Source organism: Mustela erminea, chromosome 1, assembly GCF_009829155.1.
Source record: "Mustela erminea isolate mMusErm1 chromosome 1, mMusErm1.Pri, whole genome shotgun sequence".
Lineage (NCBI taxonomy): Eukaryota > Metazoa > Chordata > Mammalia > Carnivora > Mustelidae > Mustela > Mustela erminea.
This window is the reverse complement of record NC_045614.1, coordinates 17,128,725-17,153,873: the sequence shown is the minus strand read 5'-3', so window position 1 is coordinate 17,153,873 and position 25,149 is coordinate 17,128,725. Positions and strand designations below refer to the sequence as shown.

Here is a 25,149-nt window from a genome sequence, read left to right as displayed (position 1 = left end):
CTGGCCCTGCCACTCCGGAGTAGGCCCTGGGTCGAGGGACAGTGAATCAGGAAGAGGACTGGTGTAAGAAGGAGGTGTTCACCATTCGAGCAGGCCAGTCGCTTCCCTTCCATGCAGCGGAACCCGGGAGGGTGGCTGGGTCCTTTCTGCCTGGGAAGAAGCCCTGATCTTGTCGGTCGTGATCATCAGGGCTTCCCAAGCCCTTCCCATGAAATCCCCCTCCCTCCTCCAGGAGCAGGTGTGTTCCGACTGCGAGGTGAAGAAACCTCACTTCATGCAGGTGAAGCGACTTGCCCACGATCTCCCAGCTGAGCGGAAGGGGTCCAGCACTGGAAGTCATCCCCAGCCCCTCTGCCTGCAAGCTCCCAGGGCCCTGCCTGTTCTGTTCTGCCACCTTCACCCTCCTCGCCTCTCCCAGATACGGAGGCACCGGGGGCCTTTGGCCCGTGTGCGCTCGTGGCTCGTGGCTGGGGCCAGTGGGGTGGGCATTAGGGAGGCTGGGCAGCGGTGTGGTGAGAAGAGGTTTCAATCGGGGCTTACAGCTCGGGGCAGCCCCATGGGGTTGAGCACCATCTACCTCCCCAGCGTGGCCTGTGGGACAGGTGGGGCCCAGGAGGGTGGGAGGCGGTGGGCTGTGCAGGCTCCCGGCCCCCCCGGCCCCCACCGCCATCTGTCCCCAGACAGCCGGTGTGGCCAGTTCAGGACTCATCCTGTGTGCCCTTTGGGATTTGGCTTGGCTGCCCAGACCTTTGCTGTCTCCTCTCTTAAGATCTGAATTGATACTTAAAGTACTGAAATTACAGGTTCCTGCTGTTTGTTACCTTTTTCCACACACTGTGTTCTGATCATCTTTTGATAAATACACTTCTTCAAACTCAGTGGCTGCTTATGATTTTTGGAGGGAGTACTGCTCCTCGTTTCTTCTTCAGTCCTTGCTTTTCAGTACATCATCTGTTTCTAGTACTTCAGATGCCCGTCAGCGGTGCGTTTTCAGGTGGGGTGGGTACGGAGCCCAGTCTGGAAGTCTAGGGAACGTGGCCTGGGCCCTGCAGAGTCTTGGGTGGCAGTGGGTCTGGACCACACGAGCCAGATTTGGCAGCTCAAACTGGGCAGAGGGGCCTGAATTAACTTGTACTTGGCCCTGAGCATGGCCTTGGCCAGCTGCTGGCTGTTCTGAACCATCAGGGACTGGACACCTGGTACCCTTGGTGGGCCTGAGGGCTGACACAGTGGGGTGAACTTGAGTGGGGCTTCTCACCCCTGCCCAGCCCTGGTGCTTTTGGCTGCCCTGTTTTTAAGACCAGGCCCGACTGCCTTTCTGTTCTAGATTTCTAAAGCCCCTTTTTCTAACGCCTGTGACCCACTGTAATGTCAGGGGCTGAGGGAGGGTCCTGGAGGCTGGGATCTGGGGAGGGAGGAGGGGTTTCAAGAATGGTGCTGTGGGCCACGCTCCAGAGAGGGAGAAGATGCGGGAATGGCCAGCATGATTTTTTTCCCTTCACGAACACAGAGGGCCCGGAGCGCAGGCTGACCCAGCTGCCGACCTGGGCAGCACTCCTGGGCCTGCTGTCAGCTGGCCTTTCCTCTTCCACGTAACTGCAGGTCCCTAAGGAACTTGGTGAGGGAGGCTGGGGTCTGCCTTGAGGCCAGACACCTGGGCTGGGATTCTGGCTCTGGCTTCTCCCGCCCTCTGTGGCTCTTGGGCACATCCATGAGTCTCTCTGTGGACTGTTTTCCACATCTGGGAAGTATCGGTAACCACCTGACGTTGAAGGGCACTCCTGAGAGGCAGCACTGGAGGGTGTTCCTGTGGAGAAGGAAGCATCGTCCCATCCATCTTGCCCTGCGCTTTGGGGTGGGGGCTGGACATCAAGGGCAGGTGGATACGGGAGCTCCCACCCCTTTCCCTGAAGCCCTCGGACGAATCTTTGGCCAGGGGTCACATGAGAGGCTTTGTCCGTGGGATGTGGCCTTGTCCGGCACATGGTCTGTTCTTGTGCCACACTTTCTCTGTCAGTAGGACGGGAGGCCTGGGGCAGGTTGGCTGGCGGCGGGGGGGGGGGGGGGGGGGGGGTGGCCTTTGACTGCCCTCTGTCTGTACCTGTCCCCATAGTGTGGCCAGCTTTGCCCTTTGGGAGGACAGCTGGAGTACAGTGTCTTCTGCCCATGAGTGGGGAAGCCGCTGGGCTCTTTAAAAGTTTCATTTGCTATCAGGCCAACCATCAAGTTTCCCGAATTAAACTGCTGAGCAACCACCAAACAAGAAATCGCTACAGTCCATCTGTTTCCAGTGTCCGTGTTCCATACCCACCTTGTACTTTACTTCTAGGGACGTTTCCGGATGTTCTGATGACACTGTCCTGATCTGGACCACTCCCCCCGCCCCCTGCTCCCATTGTGGCCACTGTCTGGATGGGGTGCTTGCATTGTCCTCTGGGGGACTCCGCCAGAAGAGAGCCCAGAAGTGTCGGCCTGGGGTTGTTACAGATGATGCTACCAGAAGCATTTCTGTGTGGAACATTCGGTTTTGTTTGATCCTGTTTTGGTCCTATTTCTATGGTATAATTTCCCCAGAGCAGGCTTATCAGGTCATGGGGTTTGAACACTCTAATCTGTCTGGAAGGAAGTGACCACCAGCCTCCGGAGCACTTGTGAACCGTTTGGGACAGTTGCTTGTCACCTTGTTTTCATGGGCCTCAGGGGTCTGGACTCTGGTAGCCACAAACCAGGCCTTGTCTACATTAGACATGGGGGTGAGCGTGCTTGTGCAGAGCCCAAAGCACACAGAAGGTTGTTGGGTGTGTGTGTGTGTGTGTGTGTGTCCATCCGTCCCTGGAAGAGGCCCATGGCTCCGGACCCCGGATGTGCAAGCTGAAAGCCGTTTGTGGTCAGAGCTACTGTCTTCAGCCAGGGCTGGCCTCCAGGACCTCCCAGGCCTGTCTTGGGCTTGATCTGCCCTGTGTTCAGCTACTGGGAGGAGAGCTTTAAGACCCTCCCCACCTTTCTCTGGTTCTGGAGGAGCCTGTGTTGTCATGAGAGACCTAGATAGCTGGGTGGGGTGGGCTGTGTTCTGAGGGCCCAGGGCAGGGGCTGAGGGCAAAGGGGTGAGACAAGGGTCTGGTGTCCCCGAGTGTAAGGCTGGGAGCACGGATAAGGGCAAAGTAGGCGAGGGCTAAGAACCCTCCATGAGCAGTAGGCTTTCTCTGAGACCTGCTTGCCAGTGAAAGGGTTGGACCTTCCAGATCATCTGGAAACCTCCTTTAACGTGGACATTCTAGAACTCTCCTCCTGGGCAGAGTTTCATATTTTACAGAGAATACCAACTTTCTCCTCCCCCTTCTCTTGAGGGACATGTGTGGGAGGCGATTTCCCCAGAATCTCCCTGGCCAGCCCACACCCGGGGTCCCCGCAGCTGGCCTTGAGGGAGACCTCACAATGGTCACTGATCCTGCTCAGGCTCTTGCTAGGTCTCCTCAGATACCCAGGGAGGGAGTGGAGGAGAGAAGATGGAAACAGGTATTTCCCCTGTTTAAGGAGACTTCGTAGGATGTGAACGTGGGTATCACGTTTGTTTGCTTTGCTTACAAACACAGCAGAAGGCCCTGAGGAGTTGGCTGCTCTGGCCTGGCCACATTCCTGCCCTTTGTGAATCTCCTGGGCACAAATTCTCTGCTTCACAAGCACTATAAGGCCCAGAGAGCCCCCAGGCCACCAACCACGTGCCCTCCCTGAATTCCTCTGTGGAGTGGAGATAAATGTGAGTTGTCAGTGGAGCGCTGGAGCTGACTTTCTGGGAGCTTGTAGGACAGGGTGTGTGGGACAGCCGTGAAAGGGCCATGTGCATGGGGTGTGCGGGCTGCTGCAGAGAGGGGAGGGCCTTGGAGGGCCAAGGGGAAGCACAGGAGAGGAGTCGTCTGCTGTGTCTTGGGGTGGATGGCCATCTTTGGGCTGCTCAGTATGCCATCTGATTGAGTTAGGTCTTGAAGCCCAGGGGCAGGAAAGTGTAGCAGACCGGGCTGGCAGTGATCCAGGAGACATTTGATTGGAAAGTAGGCTGTGGGGCCAATGGGGAATGAGGTCAGGACTGTGTGAAGAGGCTGAGCCTTGTTTAGGGGACACAGGGGGCACTGGATCAGAGAGGGTGAAAATGGGGGTACCCAGATGGCTTCTGTGTCTGTGCCCGCTCTGTAGAAGAGAGAGGTTCAGCTCAGACGATGGCTGCCCACATGGAGGGACCTGGGGGTGGCCCAGGGCATTTGCACCAGGCTGTCTCAGTCAGTAGAGTGTCTGACTCTTGATCTCAGGGTCATGAGTTCAAGTCCCACGTTGGATATGGAGCCTAATTTAAAAAAAAAAAAGTCCATACCATTTCTCATGCAGCCAGTCGTCCCCAATGCTGCATTTTTGATCCCAGGAGTCATTATGAGTATTTTGTGCAGTGTCAGTATTCTTTTAGATTTCCCTGCATATTTACTCTGTCTCATGCATTTCATTTCTTCTGCAATTCCTTCTACATTCCTTCTGCAGCTGACTGAAGGAAATGGTTTTACTTCAGTTAAAAGCATTCCCCTTAGTATTTCTTGACAGATTCCCTGACGGCCAATTTTGCTAGTTTTTCTTTGAAGGCTTTTTTTTTTTTTTTTTTTAAGATTTATTGTTTATCTGAGAGAGAGCACGCAAGCACCGAGGAGGGTAGAGGGAGAGGGTAAGAGAATCCCAAGCAGATTTCCCACTGAATGTAGAGCCTGATGGCAGGCTCGATCCCACCACCCTGAGATCATGACCTGAGCCAAAGTCAGGAGTCAGATACTTACCTGACTGAGCCACCCAGGTGCCCCTTTTTGAAGGCTGGTTTATCTCGATTTATCACTCTGGTGCAACATTCTCATGACTCCTGGCCTTGGCCATGTATCACTCCATTGTTTTACGGTTTCCATTGTTTCTGTCGAGAAGTCAGCTGTTCGTCTTAAGTTTTCCTTTGAAGGCCACGTGTCTACCTAATTTAAGAATTTATCTTTGGCATTGAGTAGTTTGATAATGATTTGCCTGACTGTGCTCTTTTTGGAGTTCCCAGTGTTTCTTTCATCTGTGTGTGGCTCGGCTCAATGTTTTCCACTTGTTTTGTGAAATTTTCAGTTATTATCTCTTTAAATATTGCTCCTGGGATTCTCGTTACATGTTATGTTAGCTCTTTCTGCCACATCATATGAATCTGTCCTGTTCTTTTTCATATTTCCCAACGTTTTTTCCTATATGCCTTGGTCTGGATATTTTCTGACTTACCTTGTGGTTCCCTAATCCCCCCTTTCGTTGTTCTAAGCTCTAGTGGAACCCATTTATTGAGCTCTTTTAGCTTTGGTTAGATTTCCAGTTGTAGAATTCCCATTTGATTAATTTTTACAATTTCACATTCTCTGCTGCAGTTCTCCATTGTGTGAGAGGCCTTCCCAATCTTTCATTAATTTGTTTTGTATTTCATTTCTAGTGAAATGAATGAAATGAATCTCCTTTGGGTGTATTTCTGGCATCTTTATTTATTTTTTTTTTCCCATGACTTTGGTGGAATCCTGGATGTTGTATATGAAAAGTCCTGGGGATAATTTGGGGGTTCTGAATCATTTATTTTCTTCCAGAGAAAATGTATTCCAGCTTCTGGCAGGTGATTTGGTTATGGATGCCCTCACTCACCCTCTCAGGACTTAGGAAGAGGCTTCCTTCCTCACACTGATGCAAACTTCTGTCTCTTCAGCCCATGGGTTGGCGGGAAGCTCTGCTTGGGGTCTCCGCTTTTTAGCCTCTGCATGTAAGTAGGTGCTTTAAGGGAGAAGAGGTGCCCAGGGTCAGCCTCACCTGTTGCACTGCCCCTCCACCCTGTGATCGCAGCCCTTCCAATCCTGGTTGCCCAGATACTTGTCCAAGGCTAACAAATGGAATTTTTTTTTTAAGATTTTATATATTTATTTGACACAGAGAGATCATAAATCGGCAGAGAGAGAAGGGGAAGTAGTCACCCTGCTGAGCAGCAAGCCCAATGTGGGGCTTGATCCCAGGACTGTGAGATCATGACCTGAGCTGAAGGCAGAATCTTAACCCACCCAGGCCACCCAGGCGCCCCTGTTGTTGCTGCTTAAAGATTTTATTTATTTATTTGAGAGGGAGAGCATGAGCAGGGGGAGGGGCAAAGGGAGAGCAGGCTCCCCACTGAGCAAGGATCCCGATATGGGACTCGATCCCAGGACTCTGGGATCATGACCTGAGCTGAAGGCAGACGCTTAACGGACCAAGCTACTCAGGCGCCCTTGTTGTCAGGTTTTTCAAGTTGTTTGCAGAGGCAGACGGTTAAACCTTGGTCCCATGTTGGAAAGACCAGGCCCTGAGCAGAACCCATTGCCCCCATGACCTGCCCCAGAGGCTCTTGTCCCATGTCAGTGATAGGCATAGGGGAGGGCTAGTTAACTGGGGATTAGTGAGAGGCAGTCTCTTCATTAGGTCTTACAGAGTCAAGCAAGGAGGGCTCGGACCTAGCTTGAACAGCTGTGCAGTATCAAGTTTACTGTTTACTGATGTGGAAACTGAGGCCCAGATGGGACAGTCCCACAGTGACCCATGTGTCCGTGACTCCTGGACCCGTACTCAGCTCCAGGGGTGCGGGGGCAGCAGGCAGCGGGGCTGCTGCGGGACATGGGGGTGCTGGGTGGCCAGCCCCCTGGCCGTGCTGCTCTTTCCTGTTGTTCTGCCTCTCCCTGTCCCCCTGCCATGTCCTCCCCGTTCCAGTGTCTTCCAAAGCCTGAGCAGCGAGGGGGCCAGGGTGTGGGCACTCGCTTTTGCCGTGAGCCCGGGCACAGTTCCCAGTGGCCTCCCCTCTTGCCTGCTGATTTCTCACACGGCCCTGGAGCTGGTTTCTGAGAGTGATAGGGGTTTTCTTTCTCACTAACCCCTGCAGTCATCTGCCCACACCCAGTTTCTCTTCCGCTTCTCTCCCCACCCTGTTGTGAACGAAAGTACCTGCACCAAATCACTCATGGCTTTCTCTCCTGGTGCCTCCGTGGCATTTGCCAGTGGGCCCAAGGGAGCCATTGGTGGGTAGAGGACAGGGTGGGTTTCCCCGCTCCATAGAGGAGGCGGCCTGTGGGAGTGGGTGGCAGGATTTCTGCATGCAGGCCGTGCCGGCGCTGCCTCTTGGGGCCCTGGCAGAGAAGGGCACCGGGGGGGGGCGCTGGTGAATTAGGGGGTGATTGGCATCAGAGAGCTCCCCAACTCAGACCACTGCCGCTTGCTCAGTGTATGGCCACAGACACCTGCTGCCTTGGCTCTAGAAAAGCTTGCTGCCCAGGGACGTGAGTGGCGTTTTTGCCCGGTATAGGCAGTGTTCCGTAGGTGATGGACAGTGGGAGCTCTCCTGCTGGAGAAATAGGCCCTATCCTGGAGGTCTAGGACTTCAGAGGGGCCAGCAGTCCTTGAGGGGCTCAGAAGAGGTAGTGAAGAAGGAGGAGCCCCAGCCCAGGCTTCTCTGGCTGGTGTGTCAGGGTCACTTCTGCTTCCTCAGGGCTGAAATGGTCTGGCCAACAGTCTTTGGTTTTTATTAAGCAGCAGCCCCCAGGAACTGCTCTGCCACCCTGTGGGCTTGGCCAGGGCCACTTCTGCTGCAGGCAAGCTTCTGGGAGGGGGCGTGGGGTGGACGAGCTGCTGAGCCAGGGCGGCCCCAGCAAGTCCGTGGTGTGGCCCACCCTGCCCGAGGGGACTGGCCAGGCAGGCCCACTTTGTGATCCTGGCCCTCTTCCCCCCTGTGGCTCCTCTGCTGTCACAGAGCTCTTGGGGTCTTTCCAGGAGCACTTTAAGGAGCTCTTGCGGCCTTGGGGCTGGGCTGTTCTCCTGGCTGTCCTGGTGGGCCTGGCTCTTCAGCCTCACACACCGTTGTTCCTGTCCTCCGCCCTGGCTGCCTGCCCCGAGCACAGGTGCACCCTTGCCACCAAGACCTGAGTTCTGCTCCAGCGGCTCCCGACCTCAGAGGCTCTGAGGAGGAGGCTGGGTTTGGAGAACCCGGTGACCACCGGGCTTTGTCCCTTAGGAGAAACTCAGTCCAGGAGCTCCGGCCCTGACTCCAAGTCACGCTGCAGCCACTGCCGTGGGACCTCATGATAGTAGTGCAGCCTCTTGGACCTGCAGGTCCCCTAACTGTCAAATGGAGCTCCTCCGGGACAGGTGGCCTGTGAATGCTCTCCAAGGCTCCTCAGCCCCAGCTCTGGGCGAGGGCAGAGTGGCCCGCCCAGCTGCTACCTGGCAGGGGATGGGACTGAGTTTCAGAGACGGGGGCCTGTCCCCATGAGTCTTCTGTTCCTGTGCTTTCCCTCTTCACCAGGCTTTCTCCCGAGAGACTCCAGCATGTGTGGCTTCCTCACGGTTTGATTCCTGTGAGGAATCTGATTCCTCAGGGTCTGATTCACAGCCTTGGAGGTGACCGAGGTGGCCACGCCCTCCGCTGCATCGCCTGTTGTCTGCTCTCATAGGGAACTCAGGCTGCGGAACTATGTCCCTGAGGATGAGGACCTGAAGAGGAGGCGGGTGCCCCCGGCCAAGCCAGTCGCAGGTAGGTGGGCTGCGTCACTCCACCTCTGCTCTGAGACGCCCCTGGATGCCTCCGCCTCGGCAGATGTCGTGCTCCCTTGGGAAATAACCAGCAGCGCCAGGGCTGAAGTCGGGCTTCTAGGAGCCTCCGGCCCCATCTCACGGCTATGGGGCATAACCCATGATGAACGACAGCAGAGGCACTCAGGGCACCCGAGGGCCTTCCGGGGACCTGCGAGGGAAGAGGCCACGTCCCCTGGGAGGACCTCTCTGGGCTGAGGGATGGAAGTGGCCCTGGGGCCCTGGGGGGGAGGGTCCTGTGGGCGCCTGGGGGTTCGAGTGAGACCCCGAAGAAGAGCAGCGTGTTCAGGCGCTCAGAGGGCTGTGGGCAGACACCCGCCGGGCGCAGAGAAGGGGAGAGGCGTTCATGCTGGCAGGCGAGGGTCCGGCCCCGAGGCGGCCCGTCTCCCGCGGTGTAGGGAGCGGCTCAGTAGCAGGAGCTTGTGGGAAGGCTGCACACTGGAGATGCTGGGCACCTCCTACCCAGGGGGTCCCTGGCCCTATGTTTAGCCTTTGTGTTACCAGTTTTGAATTCTCCAAGTTATAAATGAGTAATGGTTTATCTTGAAAATAGTGAAGTGTTGCCCCTTCAGTCACAGCCCAGTCTGGTTCCCCATGTTGTTTGCCCCGAGATTCACATGCTTTCCGGGTGATTTGCTTCATGGTATGGGCCGCACCGTGATGGGGACAGTAAGGCCGGACAAGGGAGGGGGCGGGGAGTGGTCCCATGCCACTGGGTCAGCACCTGTGTCTGGGGGGATGTAAGGTAGGGCTGAGGGGCCAGGAGGCAGCACATGGCCACAGTGATGGGGGTCAGAGGAAGCTCCTGGAGCCCAGACTTGTCGTTAGCGCTCCTGGTCTCTGTCCCCACGGAGGTAAGGCCCTCCTGGTCTCATCACCCATAGGCCCTGTGCGTGGTCAGCCACGGGGCGTAGCTGGGAGGTGTGTGAGGACAGCTGTTCCCCAGGTCACACACATCCAAGTGGGATGGAAAGAAAAGACACCTGGATCCCGGCCAGTCCAGGGCCCAGAGGACACCCTCAGAACCCAGGAGCCCCTTTAGACTATGGGAAAGCTGGTCTCCTGGTTCTTCACAAAACCGTCTGTGGAAATACGCAGGCAGTGCTCGCATTTCCCAGCAGGGGAGAGTACCAGCCTTGCGTCCTGGCTGGAGGTCTGCCCCGGCTGGAGGTCTGCGCGCTGTCTCTTCTGGCGGTCCAGTCCCGTGGCCCCTCCTTCACCCCAGGATTGCTTTCATCCTGGGAACCCCAAGCCCTTCCTCCGGGGCTGCCTTTGCAGTCTTAGTCTCTGGAGGTTGGGAGCCCCGTGAGAGGGCCAAGAAAGCCCAGGGTCTCCACGGGTGGGTCCCTGTCCCCCCGGGCTGCAGGGTGCGCCCCATCGAATGGCGGCACCTTTCCGACCGGCCTGTGTGGTTGTCTTGCACCCTCTAGTGGAAGAGAAGGTGAAGGAGCAGCTGGAGGCCGCCAAGCCCGAGCCCATCATTGAGGAAGTGGTGAGCGTCCTGAGTCCTCCGGGAGCCCGCTGGGGGGCCTTCACTGCTCCCTCTCGCTGCCCCATGCTCCTCTCTTCTGCTTTGTCTCTGCTGTCTTTCCACTTCGGCGTTCCCTTTCCGCCCCACTCTCCCTGACCCTCTCCTCCCTCCCGCCCTTGTTTCCCGCTTTCTACCCCTGTGCCCTGGGGCTGGGCCCCTCCAGTCCTGACATGCGTCTGCTTCCTCCCCAGGACCTGGCCAACCTCGCGCCCCGAAAGCCTGACTGGTGAGCGCTGCCACGTAGGACTAGCGTGGACTGACTGGCCACTTGTGCCGGGCACGGCCCTCCGGCTGGGCCTCTCCCGCCCTCAAAGCAGGGAGATGGACAGGGTGGACACGCAGCTACATGAGCTAACAACTGCCGCAGAACCTCCTGGCAGGACATAAAGGGAGCGTGGGAGAGAGGCCTGTGGGGCGACACCTGGAGGGCAGGAAGGGGCCCGGGGAGAGGGAGCAGCAGCCGTCCCCTCCAGAAGTCCCTTCTGCAAGGGCGAGGATCCAGCCCACCTCAGACAGTTGCATTTGAGCAAGGCCAGCCGTGGCCCTCACGGAGCCACATGATGGAGGCAAAGTGATGGGAAGGGCAGACGTCAATTTCTGTCCCAGTTTGCCACCGCCTGTCCCGTTCTGCTAGGGCCTCAGTTTCCTCTCCTGTGAAAGGGGACTGTGTGTCCTTCCCCAGTGCCCCTGTGACCAGGCTGATACAGAGGGTGAGAGAGGGCTGTGTGGCCTGGGCTTGTTTTGCTTGGCCTTGGGCCGCATCCCTGGCATCCGCAATCCTGTGACAGACACGGCCCCACTGAAGGTGTTCTCATTTGTTGAAACAAAAGCATGGGGCGTGCATCCTAGGAATCCCAGAGTGGGGAAAATAGGCTGTGTGCGCACTTCTGGAAGCCCCTGCTGGCGAGAGTGAGCATGTGGCTGGAGGAGGAGCAGGACCCACAGTGAGACCAAACCCTGAGCAACCATCCACCCTTGCACACCTTGACTCGGGCCCATGGTCGGTGGGTCTGCAACACCAGCTGCTGCCTCAGTGGGCCAGGGCCTGTTGGCCGATGCCGGGTTTGGAGAGTGCAGAGAGGGAGAGGGTTAGGTCCTGGCTGCCTTGCCAGGGTGGTCTCCTCAGGCAGCTGAGTGTGATTCCTACCACCACAGGGGCTTTGGGAGGGGAGGGTCCCAAGGCCACACCAAGCCAGCTCTCACCTTCCGGCCTCCTCGCACCTGCCTGCTACAGGGACCTCAAGAGAGACGTAGCTAAAAAGCTGGAGAAGCTAGAAAAGCGGACGCAGAGGGCCATTGCCGAGCTGATCCGTAAGTACAGGGCCTAGCAAGGTGGGATCCCTGCCCTCTGGGTGGTGGCCCAAGCACAGGGCCCCTCCCCACTGCTTCTGTCTATCACCCATCCAGGTGAGAGGCTAAAAGGCCAGGAGGACAGCCTCGCCTCTGCAGTGGACGCTACGACGGAGCAAGAGGCCTGCGACTCCGACTGAGGCACGCCTTATGCCCCCACCCCCACCATCATGCCTGTCCTGTGGGCGGGTGGCCTTGGGCAAGGGTGGGGGCTGGGCTTGCTGTTACCTCCCATTTGGCTCCAGAACTACACTGCCCCACCAGCCAGAAACCCTTGCTTGGGGTGAGGTCAGCTCCTTGTCTCCTGAGTGGCCCTCACCATGCCTAGAGGGACAGAGCCAACAGCAACCCCATGGGCTTGCTGTGTCTGTACATATTTGTGTAATTAGAAATTTCTTTTATCCCTAGAAATAGAAGCATGCAGACCCATGTGTGTGGCAGAAACCTATTATATAATTTTGGGGTCCCTGGGGTACTGTGGGTTTGGGCCCCAAGACAGGGCGGCTGTGAGCTGAAGCTTCACACGAGGAAGTCCTGTGTCGGACCAGGCATGTCGAGGCTGGAGGAGCGCAGAAGGCCCAGACCCCACCTTTTGAGTCTGGGTCCTGGTCCAGTCAGGAGGTCATGTCAAAACCTGTGGTGACAGGGAGAGTCTGAGAGGCTTCTCTAAGCCCTCCCACAGGCCTGGGCCTTGCTGGAGTGTGTGGCCAGCCTGGAGAGGCTCCCACTCTGTGTCGGTCCTCTGTGGCTCCCCTCACAGTGTGAGAGAGAAGGGAGAGGCTGGGCATGTGGAGGGGGTATGCTGGGTCCTGGCAAGCCTCCCTCCCAGGTGGAGCCAGATTCAAGGCTCCTGGCACTGTTGTGTCTCACTCTGACAACCCCCAGCGGTTCCTGTTCCTGTGTCACCGTCAGAGCTAGACTGTGGCTTCCTTGGGACGGGGCCCCTGCACCGGGGGGTGGGGGGTGGCTCCTAGAGACTAGGGTATTAGAGCCTGGTTTTGGGGGTGGTCTTGGGCCCTAGGTCCCCAGGGTCCTGGCATTGGGACCATGAGCCTCGTCTGTGGACCTGACTATCCGGAGTGACTGGCCACAGTGCTGAGTCCAGGTCCCCATGGCCAACTAGAGTTTCATCTCCAAAGTGATAACACGCTTGAGCTGCCTGCAGGGTTTCCCCTCGTTTGTCCCACCCCCAGTCAATGTCCTCCCAGTGCATCCTGCCCTCTGCTGAGTTGGAGGAACATTGGCCTGACTCTGGTGGACAGTGCCAAAGACCCAGGTCACAGAACTGAAGTGAGTGCATGTGCCCCGACACCAGCACGTTCATACAATGAAGCAGATTCTTTCATCTAAAAACTACTCTGAGGAGGTAACCTGTACAGGAAGGGAGCAGGTCTGATGGAGGGCCAAAGCAGTAGGTGGCTCGGTGAGCAGCGGACAGGCCCAGGACTCTGGTTCCCAAGCAAGCCGGGGTCACACCTGCCCATGGGCGGCATGGCTGGAGCCAGACTCCCTCTGCCTCATGGCATCTGGGACCGGCCTTCCCTTCCTGGGAATAAAGGACGAGAAGGTGCCTCCAGGCCTAGGACTGTTGTACAAGCAGGGTGCTGGTCTGTGGCAGCGTATGCCTCAGACTCCCAGCGAGGCTCCCACTCTCTTGATGGTGCTGGGACTAGCATGTGGCCGGCCCCACAGAGTGGGAACCCTGAGAGCTGAGGAAAGGTTTGCTTCTGCATTTACAGCTCTGTATGACTACAGAAAATCGGCATGCACGGAGAGGGCAAAACCAACACCATCACGCATGACGGGTGCATGAACAAAAGTTACAGAATATGTGAGGAGACCGGTGCCTTGAAGAAGGGGTACCACCCCACCAGGTGGAAGAGTTGATCCCCAAGGAACTGATACCATGACCTCCTTACAGACTTTAAAATGAATGTTGGTTTTCTCGCCGGAGATAAAAGAGGCACCCAGCTTCCCTAACTCAGGAACTTAGGTAGGAGGAAGATCTGGGTGGTAATCTTGGAAACAAAGAAAGTCTATTAAAATAAATGACACACACAGACACACACGCATACGTACGCGCGCACACACACACACACACACCATAAGCAACTCACTGGAGGAGCTAAGTAATAACAATCGGAGGAGGGATTAATCAGTTTAAAGTTAGGCGGAAGCCCTAGAAGGCGGCAGTGAGAGCAGGTAGCTTGGCAAGTGGACATAACTGCCAGGTGTCTGTGAGCGGATGGGAGATCGGGAAAAGAAAACCAGAGAAAGAAGGAATGGCTGACCGCTTCTGTCTCTGGCATCCTGGGACTGCAGTGGCCCGAACTGATCCTCCCTTTGCAAACAGCTAAAAATACTAGGTAAATAAATAGTTACAACAAATACTTTTAAAGGCCTCAGTGACCAGACAAGAAAGTAGAAAACACTCAAGCAAGAGGGTAGGAGAAGCAGCAGAATGCTTAAGTCTGACCTCTGACTTGAAGGTATGTGACAAGCGAGGTGAAACAGCATTGGTTTTTGGGGTGCTCGGTGCCTGGGGCCAAGACAACTCACTACCTGTGCATAATGAGGGGCCTGGTACGAGAACCCTCCAGAAGGCTGGGGCTGCAAAGGGCAGAGCCCTCTGTGAACTAATAATAGATCCGCTCCCTTGGCATCCCAGAGGAAAACTGATTCTTGGCACTGACTGGAATGAAGAAAGGTCTCCTTTGAGAACTGAGCCGGCCCCCACATGGGTTTGCATGTGAGAAACCTCAAGCCAAGAAACAGATCGATAACCTAAAATGAGAAGCTAAGAGATACGGAGGATAGAGTGAGAAGAGCTACATAACATGTGATTAGAGTTCCAGGAGAGAAAAAAGGCAAAAAGGAGGCGGATGTTATATATATATACACACCTATATGTGTATATATATATATATTTATATTTATTTTAATGGCTGGAAACAACTCTTCAAAATCACCAATCCAAGGAGGTCAGCATATCTCAAGCAAGGCAACAAAAGGAAATCAACACTCGAGAGAAGTCATATCTCGGTATGGATGGTGATTAATTAGGTATAGTCACTTTTTGACTACTCATGACCCAAACACATTTGTGCATTTTTTGTATGTTTATTACACCTTAGTAAGCAAGTTCACATAAAACTTTTTCATATCTTAATCATCAATTCCTGCTTCGAATTCCATACAAAACTCAGTGGCCTAAAACAGACCTTTAGTATTGGACCGTTTCTGCGGGTCAGGAATGCAGGAGTGGCTTACCTGGGCAGTTGTAGTTTGGGGTCTCTGAGATCGTGGTCAAGATGTTCCCAGGCTGCAGTCATCTGAAAGCTTGGCCAGGGCTGGAGGCTGTGCTTCCAGGATGCTGTCCACTGCCAGGAAGGCTCATAGAAGCCCGGTGTACACGGAGCCCTTGCCACATGGCTCTCTCCATAAGGCTTTTGTGAGTGTTTGTGTGTGTGTGTGTGCGTGTGTGCGCACACACGCTGTGGCAGCCGGCTTTCCCCAGAATGATCAAGCCAAGACAGAAAGTAGGGGGAAAGTAGGGCCTTTTATGACCTGGGCTTGGAAATGATACTCTGCCACGCTATATTGTTAGAAGCAAGTCACTACATCCAATGACTTGGGAAATTAAGTCCAGCCTACACTCAAAGGAGAATTCGGTTCTACATCGGGAAGGGAGGTCTAAGAATTTGTGGGCGTATTTCAAAACCACTGCATACCTAGAGAGTTAAGTGCAATAAGTTGGTAAAACAAAAAGGGCAAGAAAAGATGTTAAAATTAGAAAAGATAACATTACCCTTTAAGGAGCAAGACAGCAGATGTCTCAGCCGCAGCCGGTGGTAACTAGAGGGATACCTGCCTGTATTAGCGTTAACTAGACGAAAGAAAGTTGTCAACCTACAGTTCTATACCCAGAGAAAATACCTTACAAGGTATTTTTAGACAAACCCAGAGATTTTGTCACCAGCAGACTCACATGGAAAGAAAGTCTGTTTTGGGGGTAATGAAAATACTGCACAATGGATTGCAGTGGGTGGTTTCACAAATCAATGGATATGCTAAAAGCTGTTGAATTTGTACACTTTGAGTGGGCAAAGTGTAGGCGATGTATATTCTCACTAAAGCTGTTCTTAAAAAATGAAATAAATAAGCATTCTCCTTTTTTAATTTTAATTTTTATTCTTTTTTAATTTATTTATTTGACAGATTACGAGCAGGCAGAGAGAGAGGGGAAAGCAGGCTCCCCACTGAGCAGAGAGCCCGATGTGGGGCTCGATCCCAGGACCCTGAGACCACAACCCGAGCCGAAGGCAGAGGCTCAACCCACTGAGCCACCCAGGCGCCCCAGCATTCTCCTTAAAAAAAAAAAAAAATTCTATAGGATGTCTTGAGATTGGAGTGAGACACGATCCCAGATGGAAAATCTGTTATAAGTAGGAATGAAGAGAAATAAAGTGGAAATCTAAATAGGTGTCAACCTTAGGAAATGAGAATGTTCTATGGGGTGAAAGAAAGACCAGGCCTACTAGAGTATGTGACAGTAGTGGTATTTACACACTCCTGCCCGAGGTGAGATGTGGTAGGGATTATAACCCTCCACGGAGCTCAGCTCACTCGGGAAGAGAGAAAAGACTCCATCTAGACCCTAGACCCTGCTCTACAGGCAGGCGGACATTTCTAGGATCGCCCTAATAGAATAGAAATGGTGTACCACTTCCAAAGCAGTTAAGGGGGGAAAAAAGAAAAAAATAATTACCCAAAAGAAGTTCAAGAGCGAAAAAGAAAAACGTAGGACAAGTATATGAATCCAAGTACATCATTAATTATAGTCAATGTTTCAAACCACCTTTTTTTAAAAGTCTGATGCTATTTTTATTTATTTATTTGTAAAAGTTTTATTCGACAGAGACAGTGAGAGGGAACACAAGTGGGAGGGTGGGGGAGCGAGAAGCAGACTCCGCACAGAGCGGGGAGCTCGATTCCAGAACCCCAGGATCATGACCTGAGCCAAAGGCAGACACTTAATGACTGAGCCACCCAGGCGCCCCTCACCCACATACTTTTTAATTTTTTAAAATTTTAACTTATGTGACAGAGATCACAAGTAGGCAGAGGCTACTGTGGTGGGGGGTGGGGGTAGGGATCTGGTAAGCAGGATCCCTGCTGAGCAGAGAGCCCCATGTGGGCTCAGTCCCAGGACCCTGAGATGATGACCCGAGCCGAGCACAGGCTTAACCCACTGAGCCACCCAGGCGCCCCCATACACTTACATCTTTAAGGAGAGAAATCTCCAGCATTCACAACCTGTATTACTTGTGAAGTGTCAAGTGGGATTTTTTTTTAAATGGCCCTATCTGCTGTTTCACTACAGGGGTCCGGGTTAGCGCATTGAGGGTAAAGAGAAAAACCATCCAAGCTACATGGGAAAAAATCCCAACAGCCTACGAATGAATAAGTTCCATTTTCATCAGTAGTGGATTCTACAAGACATTTTCCCCAAATGCCGAGGAAACAGAAATGTCAGTCAATCATCAGGTCCAGACGTTTTCTTTCGGGCTTCTGATACCCAGTATTGGCTATGCACAGATCTTTGCCAGAGGAACTAGCAGGGAAAGTTCCGGAGCAAGAGGAGCCGTGGTGGGAGCCCGGAGAGGGGTGGAAGAATCCGGGCTGCATTTGGCACAAACAGTATCTCAGAAAAGGAGGGCTTTATTGTTCCTCGTGTCATATCCATGGCGATACAGTGGCTCCAGGGACACAGGTCCCTTTTGTCTCCCCAGCTGCTGTCCTTAGCACCCTGAGGAGCCTATGCACCCCCAGGTGGGAGGTATCGGCAGGAGGGGGAAGGGCAAGGGGCAAGCCAGCTGGGGGAACCGTGGCTTCAAGCCCAGTCAGTCCCCCAGGCTTGCCTTCACATCTGATCAGCCATGACTGGGTCACATCCCGCCCTCTCTGCAGACATGTGGGGAGTAAGGGTACGAGAAAGGGAGAAGGGTAGAAAGTCCTGGGAAGGCAACCAGTGGTGCCTGCCACAGGATGCAGGAAGAAGTGGTGAGCAGAGAAACTGGTAAACATTGCAAAAATCAATAATTGACTAACCTCTAGCAAGACTGACAAGGACAAAGTTACGAATATTAGGAATGCAATAAGGCTGCACCACAGACCTCAGAAAGACAGAAAGGGGAGACAGTAGATATCCACATCAATTTGAAAAGTTGATGAAATGGACCAATTCCTTGAAAAACATGAACTACCACAATTCACAGAAGATGAAATAGATAATCTGCATAGCTGTAATTACTAAGGATATTGGATTCGTGATTTTAAAAGTTTATTAATGTCCTCTCCACACCCAACCTGGGGCCGGAAGGCATGACCCCAAGATGAAGAGTCCCATGCTGTACCGACTGAGTCAGCCAGGCGCCCCCTGAAATCATGATTCTCAACCCCCTGCCATCAAGGTGGAGATGCTGGGGGAGGACAGATACATAGATCAATGGGAAAGAGTAAGGAACTCAAGTTGCCCCAAATAAGAACAGAAGACTTCCTTCCTTCCTTCCTCTTTCTTTCTTTCTTTCTTTCTTTCTTTCTTTCTTTCTTTCTTTCTTTCTTTCTTTCTTTCTTTCTTTCTTTCTTTCAAGAGTGAGAACGTGAGAGTGGCGGAAGGAGAAACACTCCCCGCTGAGCTGGGAGCCCAATATAGGGCTTGATCCTGGACTCCCGTCATGACCTGAACCAAAGGCAGACACTTGATCGACTGAGCCACCCAGGCGCCCCATGCAAACTCATTTTTTTTTTTAGATCATTTATTCATTTATTTGTCAGAGAGAGAGTGTGTGTGCACAAGTAGGCAGAGTGGCAGGCAGAGGCGGAGAGAGAAGCAGGCTCCCCGCCCAGTAAGGAGCCCAGTGCAGGACTTGATCCCAGGACCCTGTGATCACAACCTGAGCCAAAGGCAGCGGCCCAACCGACTGAGCCACCCAAGTGTCCTATGGCAACTTATTTTTGACAAAGATGCAGAACGAGCTCATGGGAGGCAAGATAGGCTTCAGCAGATGATGCTGGAATGATTGGATCTCCCAAGGCCAAAAAGAGAAGCCCAGCCTAAAGCCCAGCCAGACAATATACAAAAATTAAAGTGGATCATAGGTTTACATGTAAAGTGTAAACTTACAAGAACCTTATTTAAGAGAAAATCTTCAGGATCTAGGAGAACTTGGTGAAGAGTTCTTAGACATGAGACACAGAAACACATCGCCAAAGAAAGAAAGAAAGAAATTTGACTTAACCAAAATGAAAACTCTGTTAATAGAGAATGAAAAGCTACAGACGACATTGTAAACCCTATATCTGATAAAGGACTCAAATCTAGACTATAAAGAACTTTCACAACAGGAGGGAGGGAAGGAAACGAGAGAGGAAGGGAAGAAGGACTCAATTAGAAAATGGGCAAGACAGACATTTCGCTGAACAGGGTATATAAGTGGCAAACCCTTGAGAGATGTTTAGCATCACTGGCCATTATGGAAATGCAAGTAAAGACCATGATAAGACATCATTATACACCAGTTAGGACACTGTAAATAAAAAATAATGATAATACCAAATGCTGGCAAGGATGTAGAGAAGCTACCCAGCAACCACAAGAAAGACTACACAAATGTTCATAACTGCATTCTTTATGATCGCTAAAAAGTAGAAAAAAAGCAATGTCACGTGTGTTATCGCTTATCAAATACTAGATCATTTGAATTCGCTGTCCAGGATACATCAGTTAAAACAAATGAGCCCCGGATCTCTAGTTTAATGGAGGTTTCCAAGTCATCCTCATAAGATCATGGTCTTCATAAAATTTCCCATCCTTCATTTTGGAATTAAAATATTACACAAAAGGGGGCACCTGGATGGCTCAGTGGGTTAAAGCCTCTGCCTTCGGTTCAGGTCATGATCCCAGGGTCCTGGGATCGAGCCCCGCATCGGGCTCACTGCTCAGTGGGGAGCCTGCTTCCCCCCCCCCTGCCTACTTGTGATCTTTGCCAAATAAATAAATAAAATCTTTTAAAAAATATATTACACATAAAGGGGCACCTGGGTGGCTCAGTTGTTTAAGTGTCTGCCTTTGACTCAAGTCACGATCCTAGTGTCCTGGGATCGAGCCCTGCGTTGGGCTCCCTGATCAGCAAGGAGCCTGCTTTTCCCACTTCCCCTGCTTGTGCTCTTGCTTGCTCGTTTGCTCTCAAATAAATAATAATAATAATAATAATAAAAACTTTAAAAAACGTTCCACAAAAACAGGTGAAGTAAGTATGGTAATAAATTTTTGATATATGGGAAACAGTGTACGAGACCATTCCTTCTCTTGGCCCTGTACTTTGGAGAGTAATGGACTGGAAAATTAAGTTCCTTGAGGACATCTGGCCTCCGGGTCATCTCTGGAGAGGTGTCAAGCCTGGGTTGATCAGCAACAGCCCTTCCCTAGCAGAGGAAAGGACAGAGCCTACTAGCCCAGAGACCCAGGCTTGGCGCCTGTGGGTAAAAGGGGCAGCAAGAGGGCGGGGAGGAGGTTGTACCTGGGATTGCAGGGCTAGGCCCCCAGGGGCTGAGACAAGGTCTATATCACAGTAAGGACCTGGGGATTTGGGGTCAGATGCACAGCCCCTAAAGTTACAAGGGGAAATTCTGTCTAGCCCAGCAGGCTGCAGTCAGGAGTGTGAAGGCACCCAGTTTGAGCAAGTCTAGTCCTCTGGAGTTGGCCTGTCCTCCGGGCCACGTCCCTGTTGGGGTCCATGCTGCTGCTCACCACCTTTGGGGCTCTAGTGCGAGATGCCTGCTCACCTTCATTCAGGTGGCACCTCCACAGGGGTCAGAGCCATGTCCAGGGTCAGGTGCAAGCCTGCCCACCCCTAGAGGAGCTGGGGATTCGGATCTGCTCCGTGAGTACCTGCTCATGCTGGGCATTGTTCTAGGGGCTGATGATGCGGCTGGGAATCTGATGATCTCTTGGCCTCCCAGAGCTGACCTCCTGGGGGCGCGAGGTGAGCCCCTCCCTCAGACCAGCCCGAAAGCCCTTGCTTCCCCGAGAGCCATCGGGCTGGGCATTACACTGGGGCGTGGTGAGTGGTGGGACCTGGGGCTGCATGGACTAGGCTAGGGCGCCTTATTTCCCCAATTCTTCCCATGGCCGCTGGGGGGCAGCAGAAGACTCCGACCAGGGCCCTGGAAGGGATTGTGGGTCCGTGCAGCCTGTTTGCTTGCTGCTCCAGTGGGTCTTCTGTAATGCTCATCACCCCACCCGACAAATCCAGTCTGTTCTTCCCCATGGGGCCTATCTGACATCAGAGCTGCTTGCAAGAGTGGTGCTCCGTCTGCATGAAACCCAGAACAGTGGGGATGGTGTCCTAGGAGAGCCGCAGCTCTTCTCCCTTCTCTGCTGGCCTGCCGGGTTCCAGGCAGCAGTGGTTCCAGAGTGCGTGGGCCCACAGCTCTGAAGGGGGCAGCCCCAGCCCCATCAGGTCACAGGCAGCTCATCCCTCGTGCGGGAGGGTCCGCACCTGTGTGAGGCATCTGTGGACAGTATACCCAGGGTTGCGGACCCTCTGTAATCTGCTTGGGAAAGGGACTCTCCTGGAAGATCAGGGCCCCTTGGCCCCTCAGCCAGACCTCACATGGCACCCTCGAAGCTTGTCCTGAGCATCTCTCGTTTGGAGCCAAGCTCCCAAGATGCCGGTTGTCCCAGGGGCCATCCAGGTGGCATAGGGGTCTCGCCCACCTGCCGGGCCTGGATGGGCATTCGTGAGCATTCCACAGAGCGGGAGTGAGTGTGCATGCCGGGTCCTTCCCTCCCTGGCTGCTTCCCTCCCTGGCTCAGGCCTGGCCTTGGCCTCTGGCAGCTGTGGGCTGGGAAGGGGTGTCCAGGCAGAGCTTCCCGGCCAGCCTGCCCCTTCTCTATGTATTTACTGGTTTTCTCTAAATGTTCCCATTACTCAGGCCTCTGGTCGGCACTGAGACAGAAATAAATCCCACAAGGCAGCCCAGCCAGAAGCCGGGAATCCAATTCCCCATCAAAGGCCGGAAGAGGCCCCTGTGCAGAACACGCCAGACCACAGGGGCCCACACACTCCACATGGCCATGGATAAGGCCACGCACACCCCCCACGCACACACACGTGTGCACCCACGCGCGCTCCCACATACGTCCACAGGCACTGGGCCTTACACCCACCCCTGCATGAGCAGGCCGCCCCACGTCCCACACACACTCAGACTGGCCTCCTGCACACATACGCCATCCCAAGTACACAGCCCCTGGTGTGGACTCCGTCTGTGCACACGTTCCCTGACAGCTTGGCTTACACGCCGTTGTGACCACACACTCTGGGGTCACAAACTCAGTCGTCCCTAAGGTGCTGGTCGGCGAGAGGAGCGGTGAGGGGGTGGGAGGATGGGCAGCCCCCGTGAGCTCTGGAGGAGAGTAGCCTCATGGGAACGCGGCCCAGGGCTGCCAGGGCTTCTGAATTTTTAAGAGAAACTGGAAAGCTGAATTTTTATGTGAAATATCCTGATTTTTAAATGTTGGCTCAAGATGTTGAAAATACTGTAAGGGCCAAGCCAAACACGTCCCTGGGCCAAATTCCACCCACAGGCGGCGTTTTCAGACCACAGGTCCACACAGACACACACATGCACACACACAAATAGACACACACATATACACAGCCATACAAACAAATACCAACAGGCACACTGATACACAATACAGTCGCACACATAGACACGCAAACGGACATCCACATCTGTACACACACACACACAGACACAGGTATTTACACGGGTAGAACCACCAATGACAGTGCAGCGGACACAACACACACGTATTTGAAAAGACACACACAGAAATATACATGCATAAATACAAATAAATACACAGACACAAATATGCATACATAATACAAATAAACAGACACACCTAGCGGCTCCACAACATCCCTCTGTCTCACTGAGATGGGCGAGCTTGGTGGGGGCACGAGGCCTGCCACCTGCTGGGGAGAGGGTCCCCAGGAGAGGGTCTCTGGGCGTGGGCTGCTGGGAGAGCAGAGCCGAGGGGAGTGGGAGGAGCAGAGAAGGGGAAGAGTTTGCAGCCACAGGTCCTGGAGCTCTGGGAAGAGAGGTTGGGGTGACCACAAGCCCGCCCTCCCCTGCCCTGAACCCCATCTTCTCAGCCCGGCCTGGCCCCCTCCTCCTCCCCACAGGGAAGCAAAGCCAGCAGGAGCCCATGGGGGCTGCTCATCTGCCCCCTCACCACCTGCGCCCAGTGGATCCTTCTGAGACTGTGACCTGAAGCCTTTAGGACGGTAGGATGATTGAAAAACCTCTTTATCCCCACTGCTGGGGCGGCAGGGGGCCTAAACAGAAGGTGCATAATTAATGTAGCTGTCTTCCCTCCCCTCACCCACAGATTTGGAAAGCTGAGGCCAACATGAAAGGTGGGAACCTGGTCTTCTGCCTCCTCTGTTTCCCAGACCTGGGCTCCTCTCCTCAGCGCTTGGACAGGGAATCGCTGCCCAGAATCCATGCCCGCCACCTCTCAGCCCCCACAGCCTGCATGACTGTGATACTGAAGAAGGAGGGAACCTGTCACTGAGCATGTCCTGGCCTTGTGTCCCAGGGGTCCACTGAGGAGCAGGATGGGATACTGAGCCCACAGAGGCCAGGAGACCGGGGCAGGGGCCTGACATCAGAAGAGAAGCTGAGGCTCAGAGAGGGAAGGCAGCTAGCCCAGTGTCACACAGCACACCCCGGGAGCCAGCCACGGTCCAGGCTCCTGCTTGGCTCCAGAGTCCCCTCTTCTGGCCCAGCCAAGGCTTGTTGCCGTTGGCCATGGGAGCCTCAGGCTGGAATCATTCTCCTGAAATTGGCTAAGGAAGCATGAGGGACAAGCCGCTGGACCCAGCCCAGCCTGTGTGCCGGAGTCTCGCAGCAAGGCCCACAGATCCTGCCCCTCTGATGGAACCCCCAGCCGGCCAGACCTCTTCTAACAGCCAAGGCAGAACCTGGACCCTCTCAGGCCCCTGGGCAGGGTCATGACCCCTCACACACCACCAGAGGAGGGCTGTGTCTCCCTTAAGGTCCCCTAGGGCAGGGTCATGTCCCTTCTGAACTTCCAGATCACTCAGTCCCCTTTCCCCCGTGTCTGTGCTGCTCCCTCCCACCTCGCCAGCATTAGGGCAGGAGGCTGTGGGGCCGTCACAGCCTGCCCACTCTGGGTGGGTGTGTGGGGCCCGGCTCCGTCTTTGTTCTCGGCTTGCAGGTTGATGGTGGCCAGGGCCATCTCTCTGATGCCGCTGGACGCCCGGAGGCCCTGTTCTGAGCTGAGAACTAGGCTCTTATCCAGCCTGGGGGCCTGGCCTCGGGTTCCAGGCACCACCAGCAGAGTATGTTCCTTCCAAGGGTCTTCAGAAGTCCCTCTCCCGGTCTGGGTGTGGGCAAGACCGGCCAGAGAGGGCAGAGCCTGTTCACATGCCCAAGGCAGGTGGGAGCTGAGGCCCGCCTTACTGACCCCACTTGGGATTCAGGGCAGCCCATGAGGTTCCAGACACCCTGGCCAAGGAGGCTGAGGAGCTGGGGTCTCTCGGTGCCCTCCGCCCTGCCTGCCTGCGCCCAGCTCGGCTGGTGTTTACGTGTTCCCTGTGGCTTGGCTGGGCTGGGAGGCCTTGAAGGGAGAAGTGACCACCTGGTTTTAGCCTCTGCTCAAGGCAAACAGGGTCCTGACTCCCTGCCAGGCCCCCTGAGGGCTCCCACTTCCTCTGCCAACACCTGGATGGCGCAGGTGCTGCTCGGAGCCTCTCGGAGTGGGCAGGCCGGCCCTGGCCTGGGGGCTCCAGGTCGAAGGCCAGAGGGCCCTGGCATAGGGCCTTGGACTGGTGTAAGGTCCAGTCCTGCCTGGACATCCTAGAAAGGGGGAGGCCTGGCCCTGTCCTAGGGGGTATTAGTCTGAGGGGTGAGCACAGCCCTATCCTGGGATGGAGGTCCCTGGTCTGTGGGATGAGGCTCAACCCTGCCCTGAGGGAACCCAGTTTGAGAGGAGACACTCGACTCTGTCCTGGGGCCTCATAGACTGAGGGAAAAGACATAGCCCTGTCCTAGGGGTACCCAGTCTGGGTGTTTCAAGGTGAGCTGGCCTCATGGACTCTCCTTCAGAAGCCTCCTGAGAAGGAGTCTGGGTGAGAAAATGGGGCCCTGGGGCTTAGCCAGCTAGAGGCCTCGAGGACTGCCCTTGGGGTGGGTGGGATGAGTTTTCCAGAGGTCCCGTAGATTTGAGGCCTGAAAAGGGGCATCACACAGACACCCCCGGGATGGGGATGGGGGATGTCTTTTCTGCCTGGGTCTCCTTCTCCCAGCCAGTGCTTCATGCAAGGTCCTTCCTTCCTGCTACCTGCTTCCCACAAGGCTGCCTCTCCCCTGAGGCCTGAGTAACCACCTTCCGCCTCTCCAATGACATGGGGACTCTTCTAAATGTGGCTCAAATGCAGCTCTCCTGTACGGTTTCCAGTAGCTTCCAGCATTCACGGGAGTCCTCGGTGCTCAAACTGGCTCAGTGGCCCTGCGGGTCC

General features: G+C 54.4%; 1 protein-coding gene across 4 annotated transcripts in view; it reads left to right on the top strand.

The window, feature by feature from the left end:
- Nucleotides 1-15,712, top strand: part of CCDC12 (coiled-coil domain containing 12) — a 56,214-nt gene extending 40,502 nt beyond the window's left edge. For 3 of the 4 annotated variants that reach the window (XM_032317901.1, XM_032317893.1, XM_032317874.1), the window contains exons 4-8: nucleotides 8,508-8,587; nucleotides 10,077-10,138; nucleotides 10,369-10,403; nucleotides 11,412-11,488; nucleotides 11,585-15,712. In XM_032317901.1, the coding sequence (XP_032173792.1) occupies nucleotides 8,508-8,587; nucleotides 10,077-10,138; nucleotides 10,369-10,403; nucleotides 11,412-11,488; nucleotides 11,585-11,667 (337 nt within the window). In that variant the 3' untranslated portion in view covers nucleotides 11,668-15,712. The remainder of the gene's footprint in view (nucleotides 1-8,507; nucleotides 8,588-10,076; nucleotides 10,139-10,368; nucleotides 10,404-11,411; nucleotides 11,489-11,584) is intronic. The other variant, XM_032317884.1, reaches the window with a different exon arrangement.
- The last annotated feature ends 9,437 nt before the right edge of the window (nucleotides 15,713-25,149 follow it).